At 41.5% G+C, this 26,047-nt stretch overlaps 1 protein-coding gene across 4 annotated transcripts in view; it reads right to left on the bottom strand.

The window, feature by feature from the left end:
- Positions 1-26,047, bottom strand: part of LOC120559485 (WAS/WASL-interacting protein family member 1) — a 45,028-nt gene that overhangs the window by 11,895 nt on the left and 7,086 nt on the right. For 2 of the 4 annotated variants that reach the window (XM_039801198.1, XM_039801195.1), the window contains exons 2-7: positions 4,210-4,405; positions 2,500-2,554; positions 2,230-2,320; positions 1,615-2,066; positions 1,113-1,277; positions 67-228 (exon numbers count right to left, since the gene is read on the bottom strand). In XM_039801198.1, coding sequence (XP_039657132.1) covers positions 67-228; positions 1,113-1,277; positions 1,615-2,066; positions 2,230-2,320; positions 2,500-2,554; positions 4,210-4,337 — 1,053 coding nt within the window. In that variant the 5' untranslated portion in view covers positions 4,338-4,405. Of the gene's footprint in view, positions 1-66; positions 229-1,112; positions 1,278-1,614; positions 2,067-2,229; positions 2,321-2,499; positions 2,555-4,209; positions 4,406-19,799; positions 19,894-26,047 lie in introns of all 4 variants that reach the window. The other 2 variants (XM_039801196.1, XM_039801197.1) reach the window with 2 other exon arrangements.

Here is a 26,047-nt window from a genome sequence, read left to right as displayed (position 1 = left end):
TGTCTGGTTGGGTGATACAATGCATTAAGCTTGAGACAGAGCATATTGATCCAATGATTCCTGTACCTTTGGGAAGGAGTGCAGGTGAAACGGCTCCAGTCCTTTGCGCAGAAACTCCTGACTGCGATGTAGTGGAGGAGGAGCTGTAGAGGGTGAATCACTCACGCTCGATTGACTGTCTGACTGGCTGTCGCCCCCATTATTTTCCTTCCTGTTTGTCTTGTCGACCTTGAGGTATTGAGTCCAGTGAAAACATCACTTTCAGTCAAAGAACACAGCAAAAAATCCACATAGTCCACCGTTTATTTGAATTTGTCAGAGTAGGCTACATATAAGTATATTAAACCTATTAAAAGGACATTATAATTTGAGATTAGCTGACTTGGTATTCTTTGAAATATTTCACTCATAAGCAAATATGAAGCGCTGTATATTATGATGCAGTTTTATTATTTTTCTTTGTTCAGAGCCAGAGAAGCTCATAGTTTCTTTTTTTTTAATTCCTCTGAAGGTTTTGTAAACAGTAAACTACTCGATTTAAAGTTATAAAATATTGACCTTCTCTAATACTGTACACATTATTCTAGCTTTGACAATTCTTCTAAAGGTATATTGCCAAGTTATTTCCTTGTGAGGCCTCTTGCTGCCAGCATCTACTACTAAAAAATGATGTTGCAATACTTGTTGCTTTTTGTCAGACTGATCATCATCACACAAACACCTACTTTCGTAGCCATAGATACGTTACATAACAGAGAGAGAGAGTTAAACGTATAAATTAATCTTTTATGCCAGCACACCTGCTGAATACATCCCATCAAATCTAATCACACAACTTTCAGGAATGACAAAACATCAGGTGATGTTAGCCGTCATTCTTTGTTTGACGAGCATACCTGTAAAGTACAGCGACATCTCTGTTTTTGTATTAGCACACATTGGACATCTTGTTGGAAATGCTACAGTATTATTGCAGTGTACAGCCCTACAACACACTTAAGGAGTCTATGAGTTGATCCAAGTCTGGGTTAGCAAGAAAATTAGTAAAATTTACATCAAACCAAACTACTAATCAACAAGAATATTTGATAGAAATGTATGTATATTGTTACCTTTCTGAACTTCCGTATGGAAGCGTACTCAGCTGCAGTTGGATCTTGAATGGCCAAGGAGTTGACAGAAGACAGAGGTGACCTATTGACCCCACTCGCACCATTACCTCTCCCTGTCATCGGTCCGTTAATGGCGCCATTCCCTCTGCCGTTCCCTCTGCCACCCTGTGAGAAAAAAAGACAAAGAAATACACACACACACACACACACACACACCAGAAATGTCAATTGCCAACAAATTATTGTCATAATGCAAAGCACCCTAACAGCTGCAGCTCCAGCACTTTAGACCCACATACACAAGCTGATGATGCATGCCATCTACAGGCAAACAAAGAAATAACTGTTATAGCTGTCACACTAAGGTCTAAAATATTGCTGCTATTATTTTCCCTCCCTTTGCAGGCAACACAGGTTAGTAAGACTTGTGAAGTAACAACCGCATAGCACATTCAAAACATAATATAGGATTACAGTGTGGAATCTGTGTGTATGTACGTACATTCACATGCCCATTCCCATTGCGAGCTCCGTTGGCTGGAACTGGGGGACTTTGTGCAGCTCTGACTGTAGCTGGAGTGTTGTTTGATGTTGGTGGCGGGGCCGAGGGGACCTTGGGGCCCGCGTCACCTTCCCGGACACCTACGCTTTCATAAAGGCCGTCATCCAGGCAATGGGTGGGGGTGGGATTGTTCCGTATGCCCACCTCGGTGTAGGTGTGGTCTCTAGCCTCCCCCCCTCCTCCTCCTCCTCCTCCTCCTCCTCCTCCCCCCCCTCCTCCTGCTCCTCCTACCCCATCCCCTCCTGTCTCCACTCCTCCCCCCTGGCCAGATCCCTGGGGACTGGTGGGGATCTGTGGAAGCTGGCGCCCATGGGAGGGCCTCAGGTCCGTCTGAGAGCGCCGGCTGTGGAGGAGCAGGAGGTCCATACTGGCTGGACGGCTCTTGCTAACAGCTGCTCACAGGAGAGGAGGAGGAGGTGGAGGTGGAGGAGGAGGAGGAGGAGGAGGAGAAGGAGGAGGAGGGGGAGAAGGAAAGCGTTGGACGTGGCAGGACTGAAAACAGCTCAGTGTTGTATATAATAAATTGTCACATACAAACTGTCACTCATCACTTACAGTTTCCATTGCAGGGAAAGCGATTGATCTCATGCAGCCTGGTGTCAGATTTGCTCATGGAGTTCAGTTTTGGGTGTCGAAGGGTACCCTGCTGTAACACACACATATGAACATGGTGATACAAGGAATAAAACATCCAAACGCATGTATGTGCACCTGCATATACTACCAGCTATTCAGGGAGAAAGGATACATGGAATAGGAATAGTGCAGAAGGCGATGGGGGGGGGGGGCAAGAAAAGGAAGGAGTAAAATGAAAGCATGTCTCACCATATTTACAGATGTCCCTTTCTCTCCGGCTGGGGGGTGCTTGCTCTTGCTTTTTCTGACACAACATCAGAGTGAGGAAGGTCAACAGGAGCCGGTGGACAGAGAAAGAGCATACACACACTCAGAGCAGATAGATACTATCAGCATCCAACTCTGGTTAGGGCATAAACGTCCTTGGTTAATAGCAAGAGCCCAGTCAAACAGTGAGTGGAGCGTGACTCAGGATTTTGCCAAAGCGGAGGATGTCCTTCACTGAGAAACGTTTGTGTTTCTTTTTTTTTCACAACGATCCCAAGCAAACGTACAATTGTTATTTTGTAGTTTCCTTTGTGGTAATTCTCTTTACTATCCTCTGGTATTAGTATTGAGCAACAAATGCATCTAGAGTAGTTTAACACCCTGGAGGTGGCTGTAGCTACAGGAAACTGTTGATATGGTGAGAGAGTGATGAGATGAAGATAAAAGCTCCTGGGTGCAGGTGTGAATGTGTCAACTGTTTTTTCCTCCCCATCCACTTTCTCTCACTTTGGAGATTGAGGATCTGCATCACATATATACTGTGAGATCTTACTGCTGCATAAAAATAGCATTACTGGTTTGCAAACAGGGGCAGGAATCATACAAAAATCGTCTAATTATACAAGTTGCTTAAAATATAACTGAACATAAAAAGTACCACGGTCAGTCGTGTCAGATCCATGTCACTGGAGCTAGCTATTGTCTCCTCTAGTGAGCCGGAACTCAATCCTATTCGCACAAACATATGGCCATCATACCCCAAGGGGACCATGAGAAGGCAAAGAGAGCTCCCCTTGGAGATGTTCATAATAACACGACACATGAGGGGGGGTTAAGGTAAAAATGACATGACGGCATAAAGATGTATAAAGAATGGCCACAATGATTTTTGTTTTAGACTAGGATCTTACAAGATATCTACTGGAATCCTGAGGGGTATTTTAAAACAAATAGCATGAAATAAATAGTAGAAGGTATCTCTTCCCATTTGTATATGACAAAGTGAATTTGAACTGGTGAACACTCTGCCCCTCAACATTACTGTCATCCATCGGGGGGGTTATATTTCATTCTTTAGATCTTAACAATAGTGTGGTTTTACTTCTATGACATGAGCTAGTCCGACATTTCTCTAGATCTTTATCTGTGTATCCCATGGCAACAAAGACACAGTGCAGCCTCTGATTGGTCCCAGAGGGTTCTGAAAAAAAAACAACAACCATAGGCTGTTCCATTACTCTTGCCTGGGTCAGAGTCTGATCCTCTTTAAACCGCGGGGTGTTCCATTGCTTTAAACCGCGGGGTGTTCCATTGCTTTTGCCTGCTGAGGAGTCTGCTTAAAAGAGGGGTGATGTGAGGCTGCTCTGACTCTAGCCTGTCTCCTCAGTGTCCTGTAAACATCATTTCATCTGATCTGACACTCGCAGCCATTAACATTCATTACTGCCACGCTGCTCAGAGTAGGGGATAAAAGAGACGGAGAGGACGGATGGAGGGAAGAGAAAGAAGGGAGGAGAAGAGTTCATAAGAAGTAGAGGCACATAAAAGAAGGAGTGGATGATGAGAGTGATCTGGGAGGGCACAGAAAGCTGGCAGCAGAGATGATAAAACTCTGGCTGTTCTCTTTCCTTTTTTTTTTTCAGTCTGCCCTTTCCTTTTTTCACATTTCAAGTCATGTCACCCTCCCCTTACCTTTGACAACCAACACAGACAAGAACAATAAGGATGGTGACCACAAAAGCGGATGCCGCTGCGATGGCTCCCAGGAGCAGCAAGTTTTGGTAGGTCGGGTCCACGGCATTTGTGTTTTCATCATCCATGACACCTACTCCCTCTTGCTTACTCACTCACTGCCACTCGAGCTCAAACTCCGTCTGCTCAGGAAAACCTGCAGAGATACGGGTGGAGGAAGAAAGAAAAGAAAAAAGATGCAACATATGAGTGACATGAGAGATAAGAACAAACTGAAGAAATGCTGCAGAAAGTGAGGCGATAAAAAGTGTGTGTGTGTGTGTGTGTGTGTGTGTGTGTGTTTGGTTTGCCTCTGGCTTTTTGTCACTGTCTCTTTCTGACATATCAGTTTCTATTTTTGACTCACGAGGAGAATAATGCACAGAAAATAGAACACCTTACAAGGCAGCCAGTATGAGCATGCCAAAATAGGTTTCATCACCCTCTTTCTTTTTGTTGTTAAAAAAAGATCAAATGATACCGTAACATTCATTTGACTAGCCAAAGAGATTCTTGTGTTGGTTTAACAGGAAAAACCAGCTGAGCTCCCCAGAGTAGTGTCTCACTGTCGAAAGGACCGGAGCCAATGCTGCTACACTTCAATTCCTGGCAGAAGGATTTCTTTTTTTTCTCTCCAATCAACAGTGACTGAAACACTCACAACAAGATTTTCATTTCTAATAAACAGTAGTAAACATGTTGTAGTGAGTGTTGTACTGCAAACGAGAAAACACTTTCACCTCTCTTATACCCCTAATACTTCTACCTCTCTGACACACAGGGGCAAATAAACCATCCACAACCACCCACTCCACTCCACACACGCGCACACACACACACACACACACACACACACACACACACACACACACACACACACACACACACACACACACACATTTAATTCATGTCAGACACAATTATATCTGATGAGAATTGCATGCTGTTCCTACATTATTGGATTAGTTTAGACAGATTTGTTGTTCTCAGAGAATACTATGTGTTGTTAGAGTTTTAAAGGAATAGTTTTGGGAAATGTGCTTTCTATCTGAAAGTGACATGAGAAGTCCAATATACCAACTTCATGTCTGTGAGTAAAGTAGACGTGTTTAGTCTAGCTTTGCATAAAGAAGGGGCCAGGGGGAAATAGCTAGCCTGGCTCTGAAAAAAGCAAAAGAAATACACCTACCAACACCTCTAAAGTGTCATTGTGTTTTTGTATCTGTACATGAACAGAAATGTAAAAAGGCCAATGTGTTATCACCTTCGTTTAAGTTACAGTTTTCTCATGTCAGAAAGAAACCAAATTAGTGTATTTCACCCCTTTTATAATGTAGGTACAACTAACAACATCACTTCTCACAGGAAGCAATTATTATTTACAATGAGGAGTTGTACTTTATTTTACCGAAAATACCTCTGTAAATAAAATATCTGATGGCAGGAATTTTACTTTTAGTGGACTATTTATACATTGTAGTATTGCTTATTTTAAGTAAAGGATTTCAATACTTTGTCCACCTCTGCCTAGCCCTGATAAAGAAGTTCAGGATTGGCTAGTCATAAATGTATTACTAGGTTTGTGTGTGACGTATTGTTTTTTTAAAAGTTCTTAATAACTATTACCAGGTCTTAAACTAGGGATTTTTGAATTTGGTTACACCACAAGCTGTAACATAACTACAAAAATAAAAGTTTTAGGCCAAACAACATATTAAACTTAACTACAAATCCTTGTAGATGTAGGTATCGCTTTGTTACAGTGCCTTGCGAAAGTATTCGGCCCCCTTGAACTTTTCGACCTTTTGCCACATTTCAGGCCTCAAACATAAAGATATAAAACTGTAATTTTTTGTGAAGAATCAACAACAAGTGGGACACAATCATGAAGTGGAACGGAATTTATTGGATATTTCAAACCTTTTAAACAAATAAAAAACTGAAATATTGGGCGTGCAAAATTATTCAGCCCCCTTAAGTTAATACTTTGTAGCGCCATCCTTTTACTCGCGATTACAGCTGTAAGTCGCTTTGGGGTATGTCTCTATCAGTTTTGCACATCGAGAGACTGACATTTTTGCCCATTCCTCCTTGCAAAACAGCTCGAGCTCAGTGAGGTTGGATGGAGAGCGCGTTTGTGAACAGCAGTTTTCAGTTCTTTCCACAGATTCTCGATTGGATTCAGGTCTGGATTTTGACTTGGCCATTCTAACACCTGGATATGTTTATTTGTGAACCATTCCATTGTAGATTTTGCTTTATGTTTTGGATCATTGTCTTGTTGGAAGACAAATCTCAGTCCCAGTCTCAGGTCCTTTTGCAGACTCCATCAGGTTTTCTTCCAGAATGGTCCTGTATTTGGCTCCATCCATCTTCCCATCAATTTTAACCATCTTCCCTGTCCCTGCTGAAGAAAAGCAGGCCCAAACCATGATGCTGCCACCACCATGTTTGACAGTGGGGATGGTGTGTTCAGGGTGATGAGCTGTGTTGCTTTTACGCCAAACATAACGTTTTGCATTGTTGCCAAAAAGTTCGATTTTGGTTTCATCTGACCACAGCACCTTCTTCCACATGTTTGGTGTGTTCCCCAGGTGGCTTTTGGCAAACTTTAAACGACATTTTTATGGATATCTTTAAGAAATGGCTTTCTTCTTGCCACTCTTCCATAAAGGCCAGATTTGTGCAGTATACGACTGATTGTTGTCCTATGGACAGAGTCTCCCACCTCAGCTGTAGATCTCTGCAGTTCATCCAGAGTGATCATGGGCCTCTTGGCTGCATCTCTGATCAGTCTTCTCATTGTATGAGCTGAAAGTTTAGAGGGACGGCCGGGTCTTCGTAGATTTGTAGTGGTCTGATACTCCTTCCATTTCAATATTATCGCTTGCACAGTGCTCCTTGGGATGTTTAAAGCTTGGGAAATCTTTTTGTATCCAAATCCGGCTTTAAACTTCTCCACAACAGTATCTCGGACCTGCCTGGTGTGTTCCTTGTTCTTCATGATGCTCTCTGCGCTTTACACGGACCTCTGAGACTATCACAGAGCAGGTGCATTTATAACGGAGACTTGATTACACACAGCTGGATTCTATTTATCATCATTATCATTTAGGTAAAATTGAATAAAAAAAAAAAAAAAATTAGTGGCAAAAAAAAAAAAACTGAATAATTTTGCACGCCCACTTTTTCAGTTTTTTATTTGTTAAAAAAGTTTGAAATAGCCAATGAATTTCGTTCCACTTCATAATTGGGACCCACTTGTTGTTGATTCTTCACAAAAAATTACAGTTTTATATCTTTATGTTTGAGGCCTGAAATGTGGCAAAAGGTCGAAATGTTCAAGGGGGCCGAATACTTTCGCAAGGCACTGTATATGTATATATGCATACATGGATAAACACGAGTTTCAGAGTCAGCAGTGTACATGCAGTTTAGAATTAGTGGGAAATATCTGATTATGCTAACCTGACTGAGACTATTTAGTCAGTTAGGCTAACACTACTGGCATAATGTTTTATAAATGGAATTATACTGTGTTGATTTTGTGAAATGCAATCTAAAATCTTCTTTTTAATGTTAACACATCATTTTAAACACATTTTACCAATATTTTTCCTAATTTTTTTTTTTTATCTAATATTCATTATTAAACACTTTCTTTAAATTTGTATATTAGCAAGCTAATGTTAGTTTTGTCAGTTAGCTCAATTAGCTGGGGTTACACCTGGCATTCACATATCTAATCTCTACATAAGAACTAGTATGTGTCGTGCAACCTGTTTAAATGTATGCGTAAACATCTAAGTTATAAGTAGGCTAAGTTTAAATTTACAAAGAACTGGTACAACCGGCTCCTGAAGTATAGCCTCCAAAATCTCACTTGAACAAACAATATGTTTAGGTTAAGGTACAAATATGTTCACAATTACTGACTTATAGGCACAAGACAATTGGAATTAAGAACAGTTGTCAATACCTGCACTCACTGCTCTGCACATTTCCCAGAGGCCAACACACACATGTATACACTTGCATACGCTGTACATTCCTTTATAAAAACAGACAATGGCAGAGTGAGACAGAGACACCACAGGATCTGGCTCTAGCTTTCTGTTTCTTGGAGATAAAACTGCATCTTTTTTTCTTCTTCCATGTCCTCTTTTCTTGGTCCCTCTACCTTCCTCTCCTCTCTCTCTGTCTGTCTGCCTGACCCTGCAGATATGTTAGGCGATGCACAGCGAATGAATTAGCAGAGCAGAGGCCTTAGACAGACAGGCAGGCAGGCAGACAGAGTGCAACGCCGTGGAGAGAGAAATAAAACGAGATGGAGAGGGTGAATGTAAGGGAAGGGTAGGAGAGAGAGGTGATGAGACACAGCACATATGTGAGATGAAAGGACAGACAGGTGGGGAGAAGATGCAAAAAAATCAGGGAAAGAGAGAAAAAGGGGAGCACACTAAAATACTGAAGGAGGAACGAGGAGGGGAGGGTGTGATTAACCGTGGGGGAGGGAAGAGAGAAAAGAGAGTGATGAGACGAAGACGCTGAAGACAGTGAGAGAAATAGCGGGGAAGCTTGAGAGGCTGTGTGATGAGCACAGGGAGAGGAGGGGGGGACAGAAAAAAAGGGGGCTGGGGAGGAAGCGGCGATGAGAAGGAGGTCATCAGCGGTCTGTTTCTGCCTGCATTTTGTCAGTCCCCTTCTGAAATATTCAGAGGAGAAACACATACAAGGCTTTCTGAACCGCCAGCACACACAATGCAGGATGGGAGCACATGTCTCGCAGCATACTTAACAGTATGTGAAGCTCACAAGTGGCGAACAAGACTCTGGAGGAGGAGAGGCAGTTTGTGCACGACGCACAACGCCCCTGCAGCACGTTCGACAACGACACACAGTTAGGGTGCAAGAATGTTGATTCCAGCATCCATCTTCGTTTCAGAACATTATGAGTAAAAATGATGACTATGATAATAACAGCATATTGAGAATGATGACGGTAATGGTGATAGCCCTGTTGATGCCTGCTGCTGCTGCTGCTGCTGGTGATGTTTATAATAAAGATGTCAGATGATAAAGGGTGCAGCTACTAATGCCGATGGTAATGATGGCGATAATGAGGTCAAACTGAGAGCTGGGAAGACGCGTTGAGGGGCGGATGCAAGCAGCAGAACTGGCAGAGCAGCAAGCAGGATGCAGCGGTGCAGCGCAACCACAGGGTGGAAGGTTTCCTCTGTGTCTCTGAGATCACACACACGGGCGCACACACACACACCACAGAACAAAACACCCCTACAAACCGGCATAAAACGCTACACTGTTGTGTTGCAAATCTTTTGGATTTCACAATCACTTTGCAATGAAATGTCAAACCAACGAACTGCTTAACCCTCGGAGGGACTAACAGACTCTGCAGCCTCTTTATTATGCAATATCTACTCAACAAAAGCTAATTGTACTAGTTTCTACTCCCACTTACGCTTAAAATAGATTGTTGAAAAGAAAATCAGCTCAAATTTCATGTGCCCTAAAAACTGTTTTTGAGACAGAGGTTTATATCCCTAATTTCCAGCTCTCGGCTTAAACAGATCACATTTCATTCAAATGTTTTTTGCCCATAACAGTTTCTCTCAGGATCTATCATTCACAACTCTGTCAGACCTCATTACATGTTCTAGTACCATTTTTCTACAGACCCTGATAACATAATGCTCGTTTTCTTGTGCGAATGAAAGCATTTTACAGTGTTTTTGCTGTTATCTGTTTAATTAGATATTCAAATTAGTGATTCATCACCAAGAGGCTGGTTTATAAGCAATGCCTTTGACTATGAAATATCTTAAAAATGGCTTTCTTTCTTTTAGATTTAAAAATAACCTGATTTCAGTTACATCTCAGAGATGACATTTACAGATACATTTTGAATTAAATCATGAGTTGTTATAAATTATTAATGCTTTCTTTAGTCAAGAGATGTTGGTCCAGCTTTGTGTGTTGGACAGCTTTTACTGAAGGAGCAGAACAACTGAATAGAACTGACTTGAATAACAACAGAGCCAAATGCTGGAGAAAGCATAAACTAGGCAGCTTTTGGGAGGCAGAGTGTATACAAAGTACAAAGTATATTAAGGTTAACCTCAGCATTTCTCAGGTAATTCCCTACAGTCATCTAAAATTAAAGAAATGTGTGCAGCTGCTGAAAGAGAATTTTCAGAATACCCAAATGCATGTTTGTTACCACCCTAAAGCATAATATGGAAGTTAAAAACATAAGTATTGATGATCGATGCCCTCATCCAGATTGACTGAAAGAGGGAAACATTTCAATAAGCTTAAATTCCTCAGTGAGGGCGCCTGGGTAGCTCACCTGGTAGAGCGCGCGCCCATATACATAGGCTCAGTCCTCGCTGCAGTAGCCACGGGTTCAGTTCCGACCTGGGGCCCTTTGCTGCATGTCATTTCCTCTCTCTCTCCCCTTTCATGTCTAAGCTGTCCTACCGAATAAAGGCCTAAAATGCCCAAAAAAATTATCTTATAAAAAAGGAGTTGATTGCTTGACCACTGTTATGATATTCCCTTAAATAACATGTAACAGCAAAGTGTAATAAGAAATATGCAGACTCACAAACATACATCATACAGTACAAGTTGAATGATACATATATTTTTTGATTCAGTATGACTTACACTTTCCAAGTATTGCATTATCCCCATTGTCCATCAAGCGTAAAAGTTCATACGTCTGCCTAGAAATCATAGAAAAAAATGACAACTGTTGTCTGAAAACCTGAACTTGCCTGTCAGTCATCATGCTTTTTCATTTTTCTTCGGTATCTAAATAATCCAGTAATAACTGTCTGTACATCCATGGGTACATTGCAAACAGGATCTGCTCATTGCTAATTTGGGTATACATACATTTTAACTCCATGGCAACATTTTACTGCTGTTTACATCCCCCAAAGCCCCCTTATTATGGGAACTATAGTTCCAAAGCTTACATTGTGATTATTTCCCAAATCAAAGTAAGACCATAACAAAAGGAATGACAAAAGTCATTAATACTAACTACTACTACTTTCAAACTAAGAAAAAGTCCAGCTAAAACTGTTGACATTGAGTACTTTGTTTCTAGAAAGACATGCTGTTGTTCGTCACAAGCTTGGGCATGAACTTCCATTCATGTTCTTTGCATTAGTCGCAGAATTTTCAGAGATGGATATCTTAAAACCTCAACACATAAAAACGAAACTATCTGCATCATGGTTACGTAGCACCTTGGGGTAAGTGAGTAAATATGTTTTAAAAGTGTTCTGTAGAATTTCCATAAAATTAAATTAAGCTCTTGTGTGGTCACATCACATGACTGATGAGCGTTTACAGGTGTCACTAAAGCAGAGGTCTTCATTTGGCACGCACATGCTGAGACTTTTTAGTTTCAGATTTTAGGCTGACATTTTACCTAAACATATGCATGATACTACACCAGTTAAATACCCCATATGGCCTTGTGCATCTCCTCATCTCAGAAAACAGCAAACTTCTTTCAATTCACACTTAGCTGGTCACTGTCCCTTGTATCTCCCACCCAAAGCTCCCTGCACTTATCACATAAAGACTTCCCCAAAAAGCCTATTTTTCCTCTCCACATTGGATTAACAAAGCCAGCATCCATGCAATTTTCCTAATTGTAGCTAGAGATTCACAAGGCTGATATGTTCCCGTCATGCTCCTGAGCGCAGCTTTCAGTCTCTGTCATCACATTAGGCCAAATCCAACTAAGTGATTATTATCTAGGGCAAAAATGGAGTAACCCTCCGAGATATGTAGGTGTGTGTGTGTTTGTGTGTGTGTGTGTGTGTAGGAGGTGAAGTGTAAAGCACTTGCTCAATATAGGAATTCAATTAACTTAGCAAATGCCACTCCATAGGCTTTACCTAAGACATCCGTCACACAGGCTAACGATCCTTCAGCATCAGCACTGACCTGCAACTGGATATCAACCTGTAAAGCAGCTTGCCCTCTATATGCCCCACCTCCAAATCAATCTATCACGCTATCTGAAGATCAAGCATCCACGCACACATAATCTGTGTGTGTGTCTTCCATACATTGTGAGGCAAGTTCATCAGAAGCCCAGACTACAGCACATATCATCTGAGAGAAGACAAGAAATCACATCATGTCCATGGTAATCTCCAGCCCTGGGGGACACCACTGCACTGTGCATAACAACATGGAGTGATGGGGAGACAGAGAAGAAAAAAGGGAGAGAGAGGGAAGCAGAGAGACAGTGGAAGGGGGGGGCTTAACCCTCTGCCATCAGCTGCAATGCTTATCTTTAAGCCTCACACACACCCCCACTGAGGACTAAGACCTTGTACCGGCACTTGGAAATTCAGTTTGCAATTTAGAGCCTATCCCAAAGTGACCTGTCACAAGCGGTCACATAACAGATCCAGTGAACATAACCTGCTGAACTATTTGTCCTGGACTAGCATACTAATCTCATAAGCAAAAACAAATATGATTTGGAGTCTGCTCAGAGCTCCTTCTCTTAATGAGTATGAAGTGGCAAGTGTAGGTTTATCTTCAGTCTCGCATTGCTATCCACACAGCATGGGAGAAAAACGTGCTCTGGTTTATTGGCATGTCTGTAAACCAATCACAATCATCTTGGGCAGCGCTAAGGCAAGGCAAGGCAAGGCAGCTTTATTTGTATAGCACATTTCAGCAACAGGGCAATTCAAAGTGCTTTACATAAAACATTAAAGAGCAGTTAAAAACAATTTAAAAACATTAATAAACAAATTAAAAACATTAAAAGACAAGAATAAAATTGATAGTGCAGTATAAGAATAAAAGTTACAGTGCAGTATAAGAAATTAAAGTTAATAGATTATTTAAAGAAAAGCAACATCAAAAAGATAGGTCTTTAGCTTAGATTTAAAAGAACTGAGAGTTAAGCACTGAACAGAGCCACGGTGCCGCTGCAAAATAGCCTCGGAAAGGGGCAGTGTAACGCTTATCAGTTCAATTTTCTAAGCACAAACGGACATTTGGAAAAAGTTCAAATATCCAATTTTTCTTTTTTTCCGCCTTGACAAATTTTCTCTTTTTATTCAGAGGATCAGAAATTTAGAAAATTACAAAATTGCGTCTGGGCTCCAATTATTCAATACTGCAATGATATTTCTATTGATGTACAGAATAAATGACTATCCAAAACATTCAGCGTTCACCGAGAGGTGAAACGCTTGTCAATATCCAGCACAGACTTGAATCAAGATCGCCTAGTGTCTATATCTATATTTAGTACATTGATCCTCCATGTCAATCAGGTCTTCATTTGCCATCTCTGATAAGAGTGATTTTATGGGATAATTAACTCTAGAATTAACCCTTCCCTTCCTAGTCTTGCATAATTAAGCCTGTGTATGTTGCGCTCTGTGCAAAACTTGTATAATGACGAGATGCTTGCCCCCCTGTTCAGTCCAATGTTCGTCTGTAAGAAGTTTTGCACTTGCCCGCAAGTATAACCTAAATTCTCAACAAGATTCCGAATTATATTCTTGAAATTACCCAGCGTCGACGTGACTGTCCCGAGTCTTCTTGAATGCCCGCCTAAACACATCCAGACACACCCACGATAACTATAAACACATCCAGACACACCCACGATAACAGCCAACCAATCGTTGGTAACTAGGTGGAACGAGGGGGAGAATATCATTGCAGTAATGAATAATTGGAGCCCAGATGCAATTTTGTAATTTTCTAAATTTCTGATCCTCTGAATAAAAACAGAAAACGGGAAAAAAAATTTAATTTGTCAAGGCGAAAAAATTGAATATTTGAACCAATTTTTCTGTTTTTCCAAATGTCCGTTTGTGCTTAGAAAATTGAAGTGATAAGCATTACACTGACCGGAAAGGAGCTTGTTTTAGTGGAACATGTGTACGTTCAAAAGTTGTTGAGTGGACGGATAGTCTAGAAAGCTGTCTGGATTTACCCGGTGTTTGGTGTTTTAAGCCCCCAACGTCGTCTTCCAGGCAGCGCTGCATGGAAGGCACTAGGGTTAGGCAAGGGTTAGGGTTAGGTGCCTTGAAGTTGACAGTTGAAGCGCTGTCTTGAAGTCGACGGTGGGGGCTTATAACACCATAGAGCAATTTACCCTGCAGAAATCTGAGGAGCAGTTAACCGTAGTCCTCATGAATCCACAGGAATTTAGAATGCCAACATAAAGAAAGCGGAAAGTAACGAACATTCGGGCTGAAAAGAAGGACATCCGGCAGAATTTCTGTCGGCACCGGAGCAATACCGGAAGTGGAATGTCGTGGATATAGACTAGGTTATCTCTAAAACAAGTTAGAAGTACAGAACAAGTTAAGTAATATAAACAGGTTATCTCTAACACGTTAAAGGTGATCATGGCTTCTGTTTTAAGGATAAGGTTGGTGTTATTATACTATAAATCACGTTAAAAGACCAAAGCCTGATGTTCCTCTCTTCCATAGACCTCATTGTTGTTCAATAAACTTTAATTCAGACAGCAATGCAATGCATGTAGAATAGCCAGTAGAAACGCACGCTCTCTGAAATGACCTGTGATTGAACAAAGTCTCCTGTGACGGCTAGATTTTCTGAATATATCTGAATACAGAGCCAAAATGATGTGTAGAAGTCTAGTTTTCTCTCAGACCATTTGAATTACAATATGCTGAAACATTATTATAGAATTTTTGCACAATGATGCCAAAAATAAAGTGCCTACCAGGGCTTTAATCCTTAGTTGAAAATACAAAATCTGCAATTTACTCTGAGTAACATTTGCTAAACACTATAGTGCCCTGTATTAGGAAATTATTGAGCTTTAGAAAAAAACTATATATTTGTGACCCTTTTCAAATTTTCTTATCAAAATATATCACACAACTTTCATCTGTACTACATCCTCAAAATGTATTATGTAATTTGCATATGAATAAATTATATGCTGTATATTATATATGACTGCACTTGGACGCGCTATGTGATTGTGATGCTATTTTTGCTCATGCAAAGACTCTTGTTCGTCTGCCACATTTATATCCTTCATGACGATGGGGAGAGCAAAAAAAGATTTATAATCTCAAAATGTTAAATACATAAACATTTGTAAAATCCACTCTCTTCTATTCTCAGCAGAGGACAGTTGGCAGCTCCACTCCAGTTGCTGTTGGGTATAAACAAGTGTTTGTTTGATCTGTTCCACACCCGGTCGTGTGGCTATGATGTGCTCAAATGGCAACCCTTGTGTTGTTTTATTTTTAGAGTTACACAGGATTTTGACATTTCACTTGTTTGCCTCATCCTGTGTCGCATGGCGAAATCTTTCCACCATAAAACAACAAAGAAAATTCCAAAGGTTGCTCGACAGATTTCTTTGTTTCTCTGATTTTCGGGTTTCAAGTGCGTTGTGTGTGTGTGTGTGTGTGTGTGTGTGTTTGTGTGTGTTTTAACTGCTGAGTGCAGGATGTGCAAAGCAAATAACATCTACTATAAATGGGGGATAAATGATAAAGTGCGATAGGCTAAGTAAACTCTGTTAGCGCACATACCCTGAAACACAATGCTGAATGGGACCATTTACTATTGGTGTGTATGTAGATTTAAAACCTAAGGGAAGTTTGTGTGAGAGTTTCCATGTGTAAAGAGGCTGTGCAGCTCAAGCTAATAACAATAGGAGGAATAGACTGGATACAGTTTGTTCTAATTGTGCTTTCTGAGTGCACAGAGGACAGTTCCAGTGAGAGACTTCATAAGCTGCAAATACAGTATAGTGCTGATCCTACAGACTCAGGCAAGGAGAGACCCCATTTTCCTCTCACTTGACTCAACTTAATTAACCAGAATAAGTCAGAAGCAACATTCAGGATTTAAGATTTATTCTTATGGGATTGGGGATCTCTCTCTCTCGCTGTCTCTCTGTCTCTCTCTCTCTCTCTCTCTCTCTCTGTCTCTCTTTCTCTCTCTCTCTCTCTCTGTTTATGGTTGACTACAGTGCTAACTTCCTTCTCATTACTTTAATGATGGTGCTACTGTGAGCTTATGCTCACGAGTGCAGTATGCTTTTTAACACTGCAGTCTGGGAATAGCAAGAATTACACACACACACACACACAGAGACACACACACACACACAAACTAATGCATACAGCGACAGAGAATCAAATGAAATCAAAATCTCACACATTCATTATGTATGTGTGTCGTAGCAAAAACAGCTAGCAGCCTTGTCGAAAAAACTTCTAAAATCCAAGAATCTTTCACAGCATGGATCAGTATGCAAGTTGCATGATACCCACAGTGCTCTGTGGTCATGCATGCACACATTAACTGACAATAAAAGAGTTAATGACAGAAGGAAAAGTAAATGAGAAGCTGGGTAAAGAGCGACGAACATCTTTTTTTCTCCTCTGAAGTATCAGCCTACATAACTGTAATACAGAGAAAGAGTCTGACAGACAGATATATCCAACCCCAGCTCTCTGCTTTTGCTTTAGATGCATTATTCATCTGTGTGCCAATTTGGAGGAACCCTCCCAATCCCCCAGCTAGCACCAAAAAGAGGAGAAGCGAGAGAGAGACAGGCGGACTAGAGAGAAAGAAGTCACTGCGAGAATGTCAGTAAAAGAGAGACAGAAAAGGAGAGAGGAGGAGAGGAAAGCACCAGAACAAAAGAATGAGCAAGACAGACGCAGGAGAAGCAGGAGCAGGAATGGCTCAATCTCTTAGCTGCAATGTAGTGAAACATCCAAACAGGATTTCTAATGATCCAGGGAGATTTCCTTCCTATATGTTTTGATATTCTCAGCTCGGCTTGACTTGACAGCGCAGAGCAGATTAATGACGATTTCTACGCTAAAGACTCCTAACCCTGTTGAAGACACAGAGACCTCGGGTCTGGAACTCACTTCATTTAGCCTGAAACCAACCTGCACACTGTTGCTAAATCACATGCTGCAGCTGCAGTATAAATGTCAGTGCAAGCACGCTGTCAAACGTTATGCATACACTTTCATAACTGCACTGGTGGCACCAGGAACTTCCATTTTTTTTCATAGCTCCCGCTGTCATCATCTTTTACTACCTCAACTGTCTTGATAATGTCCGGATCATACCAGCATCCCTCTCAGTCAACGACATCCTCCCTGACAGCTGTTGAAGCTGTCCATCCTGGGACAGCCTGCCCCAGATTTAACCCCACACATTCAGCCTTCGTCTCATCTTTGCCCTCTTTCCAGGTTTGTTACCTATTATGGCAGCAGGCTGTCATACGTACAGACCAGATCTCTTTAGTGGACACTCATAGCAGCGCCTCTTCACCATGATGGGTGTGTGTGTGTGTGTGTGTGTGTGTGTGTGTGTGTGTGTGTGTGTGTGTGTGTGTGTGTGCGTGTTTGCGTGTGTGTGTGTGTGCGTGAGTGCGTGCATGCGCGAGTGCGTGTGTGTTTGTGCGGGTGCATGTGTGTTTGTGCGTGTGTGTGTGTGGGCTGGATCAGTAGGATTGCCGTTTAATCTGCCGCCGTATCCCCATAACAGAGCTCTGATCTTTCAGACCTAACAGCTGGTTGCGTTTACCACCAAGCCCACCTTACTGCACTACATATAGGACTAACAGGCTACATTTGGCTGTGGAAAGCCACTAACCTCACTATTTAACCTTTACACTAATACCGTACAATAATATCTATCTTTATCATATCTGACGTGGCTTCATTATTTCACACAGCCTTGGTGCTACGTGATCATTTCTACTGTAGTGTTATGAAATAGAATTAATGAATGGTGCTGCTGTGAAGGGCGTTGGCTCGCGCTCTTCTGCTGAAGGATCTGTAAAACTGTGGAGCTGCTGTGAGGATTCGGCTGTCAGATTTGGCCTTATTTGTCAGTTTGCTGTGATTCTGCTCCCTCAGCTTTGTCATGTCACCATTCAGATTGCTTCAGAGGGCTCCTGGGAGTCGCTCACATGGAGAGTATATGCCAGGCCTCGTAGCTGATTTACATCAGGTCAGTCTTGACGGAGACAGACAGAATGCCTAAGCTCCACCAATAACACTAGTTATGATGATTTAAGCAGCTATGATAATCTCCCAAGGTGCTGGCATCACAATCAAACGGGTAAGTAAAAATAGGTCTCACCCCTAGCATCGACAATTCATTTTAAACTATTTAATTTTAAAGATCTGCTACACATTTGCAGAATAATTGTCAATTTGCACTAAAGAAGATTTTTTTTTCTTTTACATCTTAATATTCTGTAAAAGTACATAAACACTGATCTGTTTCCTCTGTACACTCGCAAAATGTAATTATATGTAAATGGGGATGGACACAATTTTGGAAACACCTTTCAGTAATGCAATACAGCATCCTCCAGTATATGGCCTGACAATGATCACAGCATTTAATCAACACTTCTCCAGCACTGTCAAAAAGTACATTATAAGATTCACAAAGGTAGGACATATTACAGGCATATTGTGTCGGACTGCATTTGATTGTACATCTATACCTAATAGACTAACTCAATACAGCATTTTCTATGCTTCGGGCTTTGTTTTTTTTTTTTTTTTGTGAGTCACATGCTTCCACAAATCATGTCAGTCATCAGAGATCACAATCATAACTTAAATGGAAAAAAGATGAGACAGAGTGATTCAGTTTATGTCCCCTTATTTCTAATTCACAAATATAGATAAAAAAATATGGATAAAAAGATACATTTAGATTTTTCAGTTTCCAAGGGTATTTTTGCATCATGTCCTTGTTAAGTTTTTAGTTTATGGCTTCGATCCACAAACTCAGTGCAACATCTGATGACTTCAGTGTTACACCCCGTCTTATAAAATAGAAACACAAAAGTCAGAAAAGCATAATTGCAAACACACACACACACACACACACACACACACACACACACACACACACACACACACACACACACACACACACACACACACACACACACACACACACACACACACACACACACACACACACACACACACACGTAGACCCACATGGCAGCGCCAGTTCCCAGGTCTCGGGTGGCAAGTGATGTTTTCACACTTGTGTGGGGAGATTGCTATTTCTGCGCGGAGCCAGATAACTCAATTATTTATCGCGGATGCTGGTGCACTCACTTTACCTCTATAAAGCAAGGAGGTGGGTGCGTCTTGCTCAGTGTGTGTGTTCCACGCGTGTATGTCTATGCGCGCATTTGAGTGTGTGTGCGCATGTGTGCGAGAGACCTCCAACAGAAGATGAACTGCTGACATGCCACACCACACAGTAAGAGAGGAAAGAGGCAAGAGGAGAAAAGGAAAAAGGAGCTGTCATAAACATGGCAATCAAAGAGATATGAAGCGGGAGGTGGGGATCAAAGAGCAGAAGGAGAAGAGGGAAGGAATTAGTTCCCTTATCTTCTCTCTAAGCCAACTGTGCACCTTCCAATCCTCTCTAGCTCAATAAATGGTAACAAAGAAAAATACTTTTTGAATTACCAGCAAAACTGAAACTCAGCTACCGTTGGGTTCAACCTTTCTGCACCAGAGGGTTTTTAAGCAACTTGTGCAGTCTTGCGCCTGTGGTCTGAAACTTAAGCAAAACATTTTGAGCCTGTTAATATATTTCTCACACATATGATATCACACATTGTTTTTTGTGTCACTGTTTTAACAATAAGTACAGAAAGACAAGGCATAAAGGAGAGGAGAGAGAATAGGCATGATATGCAAATGAGCTGGTGACCTGGGTGGATTTAAACCCGCAACACAGTGGGTGCGTTGTACGGTACGTGTTGGGTTTGTGGGTAGATGCCCACTTAGCCACAGACCTCTACACAGTAGAGTGTCGTGGCCGGGGTTCACTGTGTGCTGCCGTGAGTCCACAAACAGCTGCTGAGTGCTGCCCCTAGAGCACATTTATCACCCCTGACACCATATGGAGTCCTGGGAAGTCCTGAACAAACACACTGCACACACATAGCCTAAAAGACATGTCCACATATGTGCACACTGTACATGTACAGTACATGCACTGTACATTACACACACTAAGACAAATCTTCACAAACAAACTATTAGACAGGAGACATTTAAACATAGTTACATGTACATTCACAGACATATGCACGCAAACTCACACACAACCATTAAATATTATCTGTATATTTTTTCTAAATGTGCACATTTTGCACATTTGTTGCATCTTCTGACATCAATCATTTTACTTTAAACAAGTGAAAATGTGCACATATAGGACAGACACATAACTCTTTGTCAGTGGCAGCCTATCTCTGCTTGTGCTGCTGCCCTTATTTCCCTGAGGACGACTCCGGGGAGCCAATTGGAGCAGTTACACATGTCGACACTTTCATGCAACCATTTACCAGAGCGCACCTGCCCAGTGGCTCTTTTCATCAGCTTTACAGTCTGTAACTCTCACTCAGACACATACTGTAGACTGTATGTACATGCTGTAAATTCGCAGCAACACATAGACACACACAGACAATCTTAGCTGTCTCATTTTGACAGATCATATACACACACACACACACACACACACACACACACACACACACACACACACACACACACACACACACACACACACACACACACACACACACACACACACACACACACACACACACACACACACACACACACACACACACACATTTACACGCACTTCCCTCCACTTTAATCTTTAGGGGAGGCAGAATCTATGAGATTTATTTTAAACCATTCCCCAGGGGTTTTTACGGGACTGAGCCAGTACTCAATCTGATCACAGCATTAGCTTTCTATGTCAGCAATTTATGAATCCTCACCCTTAGCCAGAGTTTGTGTGGGTGTGCATGTGTGTGTTTGCAAGCAAGCTAATGAGAGATGGAGAGAGAGAGAGAGAGAGAGAGAGGCGGGAAGAGATGTGGAGAGAGAGGGGAAGACACAGGAAAATGGAACTGGCACTGTGATGAGTGTATACTGTAAGTTAGCATACTGTCTGTAGCAGACGCCCCCACGGTTTTGGGTGAGTCACTCTCTGCACTTGCAAGCTTGCATCCAACCTTACATGCCTCAATATGCAACATAGTTCCTGTGGGTGTGTGTATGGGTGTGTACACTTTTTTGAAAACCCTAAAAAAAAAGCACAACATGCACCTCATTTGCTCTGTAAAAGCAAAGCTCTGGCACAACAAAGCCAAAGCGCGACACACCCCTCAACCGTCACGCTACCATCTCCCATTCACTGCCTAGTACTAAGTAGCATCCGGATGACTGTGTCTAATTTTCACTGGATATTCCATTTCCATTTGAAAGGTTGTTAGTGCCCATTGAACAGTGTTATCGTGGCTGTGCAGACAGAGAGAGGCTGCCCTGCTCCTCCCAGCCTCAGACGGAGAAGCCATCGATTTGATTCAGTCTTAAAAGCCGGGTCGGCCTCAACAATGGCAGCTTATGGAAAAACCATTACCCCAGGTGTATTCTCAAATGGTAACCTACATGCATGTTTGCCATCACTCTTCCTTTCTATCCCTCTCTGTCTCTGATTATCCTACACAGCACCACAGATGGAGAGGAGACAGAGGAGAGAACTCTGTGGGTTGCTTCTCAATGGAGTATGCATCCTCTCTAAGTGAGTCATGCTGCCTTTCTTTGCACTTCTTGTCCAAGGCCACCTACCTTACACCTCCACTCTAGCACAGCTCCTGCCGAGTTACTACGCCTGCTCATCTATTACACTACTCACAACCTCGCTCTGACACTGTAGAAAAGTCAAAGATGACTCATGTGATCCAGCTGAAATGCCTGCTGCTGAACTGAAAGCCATAACTTAATCATATTAGTTAGAATATCACCATTTATTGTTATTTTTCTGGTTAAAGCGTAACTCTCGCCAAAATGCAACCTAGGATCTTTTTGTGAATGTACCCGAGTCAAACTTTCGTTTAAAAGCATATTTAGGATGGAAGAGCCACTTTTAAGATTTACCGTATTCTCGTTTTTCGGTCAAATGGACTTTTGAATGGGAGTGGTAGGGGCACTTTTATGCTAGCCTCAAAATAGCTATTTTTAAAACACTAAGAAGGCTCGACACAACATGAAACTTTGCTCGAAGTATCACCAGGGGCTCTACACCTTAACTACACCGGTGCACAAGGGATATACTAAATCTGTGGCTACTTGTTTTGATATCGACTCGTTTTGACTGCCGAGGTGGTAGTGGCCGGAAACAACAAGAGCTACGGTGAGTTGTTCAAAACCTTTTTTAGTAAACTCTGGGTACACAAACAATGTTCTCAACGCTTTAAAAGTGGCGCTTCCGTCCTAAATATGCTTTTAAATGAATGTTTGACTCAGGTATATTCACAAAAAGACCCTAGGTTGCATTTTGGCGAGAGTTACGCTTTAAGTGATGTTAAATGTTATGAATGGCATATTTACTGTGGTTGGACTTACAGTCAATGTGATGCTATTCAGTCTCATTGCTCTGGGTAGTTTGTTATAGCTCACTATGTCTGATTGACAATACTAACAGCCCGGTTAAAAACGTAGCTACCAAGCAGGGAAAGGATGCATTGTTTTACCATTGTTGTTACAAAAGTAAAGCGTGAGTGGAAGATAAACTCCTTAGTGTTTTCAGTGAAGCCACAGTGGAAACAACCAGCTGAATAAAATTCTAAATCATGCTGCTTCTTTTGGTCAGGTAATGTACAAGCTAATATTAGCATCCAGCTGTTCATATGAATTATCTTACATTAAAGTCACTATACATCCATGTACCATACATGCATGGCTACTGTATATACTTGGATTTAGGGCTGCAACTACCAATTATTTTCATTATTGATTCATTTTAGCCGATAATTGTCTTGATAAAACATGTCAGAAAAATGCCCATTATAGTTTTCCACAGCCCAAGTTGACATCTTCAAATGTCTTGTTTTGCCCGACCAACAGTCTAAAACCCAAATATATTCCAGTTAGAAAGAAAGAACTGTGTTCAACAAAGAAAAACATTGAATCCTCACTTCTGAGAAGCTAGAACCAACAAATGTTTGACAATTTTGCTTGAAGAATTAATAAAACAATTATTTGATTATCAAAATAGTTGCTGATTCATTTTCAGTTGATCGGCTAATTTTTTTAACTCTACTTGAAATACTATTACTATGCTATTAGGTACTTGGCCTTATCTTACAACACATTCATTTTCATGAGATCACTTAATATAGTCTGTCAATAAAGTCATAATCTGCATATAATGCTTTGTTACAGTCAGTTGTGCTAAACATGTGGTTATATTAGTAATGTGACTTTTCTCAACAGTGTTTTGAGTTCATTGAGGAAAACATAAAAGGGACAACAATTCACATTGCATTAATATTTTACAGGCCTTGCTGCTCAGTATGGAAGGAGCAAATCATATCAGTAGTGATTTTGCTTAGTGTTTGACCTGCTGGCCTTGCATGTTTGATGCCAGTGAGATGTGTGTGGTTGGTGTGAATCAGGTTAATATAGTGCAGGGGTTCAGCTAATTGGGTTAGTGCACGGTTTGGCTAATTGGGTTAGCAGAGATTCGATGACAGCCACCACGCTGACAGACCCAGCTTGCTATCGATCCGATGGGTGAATGAAGGGGACAAACACAGCAGGTGCTTTCATTAAACAAGTGCTGGCCCATGCAAACACAATGAGCTGCACATACACACACAAATGTGTCAGATTACATTGGAACTTACTGCATCGGTTCAATTGTGACAGAGAGAGGGAGGAGGTGTACAGATCCCATCAAATAAAATACAAAAAGTGCTTAAAATGATGACGTGTATTTACGAAAATGGTAACAAATGGCTAAATAAATGTGGATTGTGTGTGTGTGTGTGTGTGTGTGTGTGTGTGTGTTTGTGTGTGTTTGTTTGTGTGTGTGTGTGTGTTTGCACACATAAAAGAGAAGCCAAGTGTGTGAGAGAGAAAAAGAAAGAGACCACTTGGGACCTCTGTTCTCTTTCATGTGGAGGTGAATTCATAAATAATAAAATTAAATCATCAAAAACAGCCCAAAATAGTCCCAGCCCTTCACTCAATAAAATACACACCAAGTATCACACGTTCCACATTCTTCAAAGTTATATTAGTTGGTAACACTCTTCAAATTTAATAATCCATGCATTTAAATGTCAAAATCATGACAAAAATATATTTTTTGCGCCAGTAAGACGATAATTAAAATTACCTAGGTATAGAGATAACAGTCCTCCTGATTAAATATGTCACTTTAGAATAAAAAGTAAAAGAATAATGTGGTTGTGTATCTTCAGACTCTGATGTGCTGCTTGCTTCCATAGCTACCCATTATCTGATGGTAGCTAGGTGCACTCTGCAAGGTGTCGGGGGAGCGAAGTACTAAATAAAGATATTTTCAAGGTTTTCAGGCACCGAGAAAACTCAACCCCAGTTGTGTCACTTCACTTCCTCGCTTAACACTATCTGCTGCCTCCTAAAATAGCGCAGAGTTTCTCTGAAGCCATTGCTCTTGACTAACCACCAAGACAGACAGATACGTTTTGTAAAAAAACACTGTGCCAAGGCAAAAAACCACAACATCCACAGTGCGACAAGCACACAGACCCGCTGCAAGATTCATTTTGTGTGATCTGGCTGTGTGCTATATGTGATAGGTACATGCAAAGTTTTGACGGCTTAGGTTTCGATATGGGAGGATCACACATCTGTGATAGTGTGCTAAACATTTTGCGTTGCAACAAATTACCTTTATTTTGCTTTCGGAAACCTGAGCGGTATAACTGTCAAGCCAATGTATCCTTGTGTAAAGAGATATTTCCAAATCTTGAAACTTGCCAAATACCATATTCTAAACGGATTAGTCCCCTCTTGTTTACATTTGGATTTTGCTATGAACCATTTCTTAAAGCCGAAGGCAGCCTCTGGAGTGGAGTTCAGCTAAAGTGATCTGTCTTTCCACAAGCCACTCTTATTAAGCAGCACCACTAAACGCCAGAGGATTCTCTTACTAAACCAATCAATATAGGATCCTTCTTGCCACGGTCCCCGGAGCCTTCCGACTCCACCCTTCATTCTTCCTCCGGCTTTCACTGTCCACACAGTCTCACTCATTCATACTCGGCGAGGGGGTGAGGTGGATGCTACTGTGTGTGTGTGTGTGTGTGTGTGTGTGTGTGTGTGTGTGTGTGTGTGTGTGTGTGTGTGTGTGTGTGTGTGTGTGTGTGTGTGTGTGTGTGTGTGTGTGTGTGTGTGTGCATTTGTGTGATCCTGCACACCCGAGACAGATCTGATACCAAATGCAGCGCTGTCTCAAACCTCAGGAGGTGAAACAGGTGAAAATGGTCCTCTGAGGCAGAGCTGAGGAGCAAACCGCCTGTTAATGAATAAATAACACACTAGTCAGCATGAACGCCCGGCTGTCTTTGCGCTCTCTGAGTGCAGAGGCTGATCTTCCATCGCCAACACCTGTGCGACTGTCAGAGGAATCAATGAAGAGCTACTGTTGCAAAGGTGAACTCGCCCACCAGAGCACACCGTGCTTACACTGGCTGTCTGTGTCTCGAACAGGAAGGAGACATTTATGGCAGAGTGACACACCTCATATTCATGTTAATACCATAACTGTGTTGCCAATTAGAACAAAACATACAAATATGTGCATACTGTTAATATGCAAATACAGACACATGGATTGGGAAGGTGTAGAAACACACATA

This window comes from Perca fluviatilis, chromosome 5 (genome assembly GCF_010015445.1).
Source record: "Perca fluviatilis chromosome 5, GENO_Pfluv_1.0, whole genome shotgun sequence".
In the NCBI taxonomy this organism is placed as follows: Eukaryota; Metazoa; Chordata; class Actinopteri; order Perciformes; family Percidae; genus Perca; species Perca fluviatilis.
The sequence above is the reverse complement of the archived record's forward strand: the minus strand, read 5'-3'. Positions and strand labels throughout refer to the sequence as shown.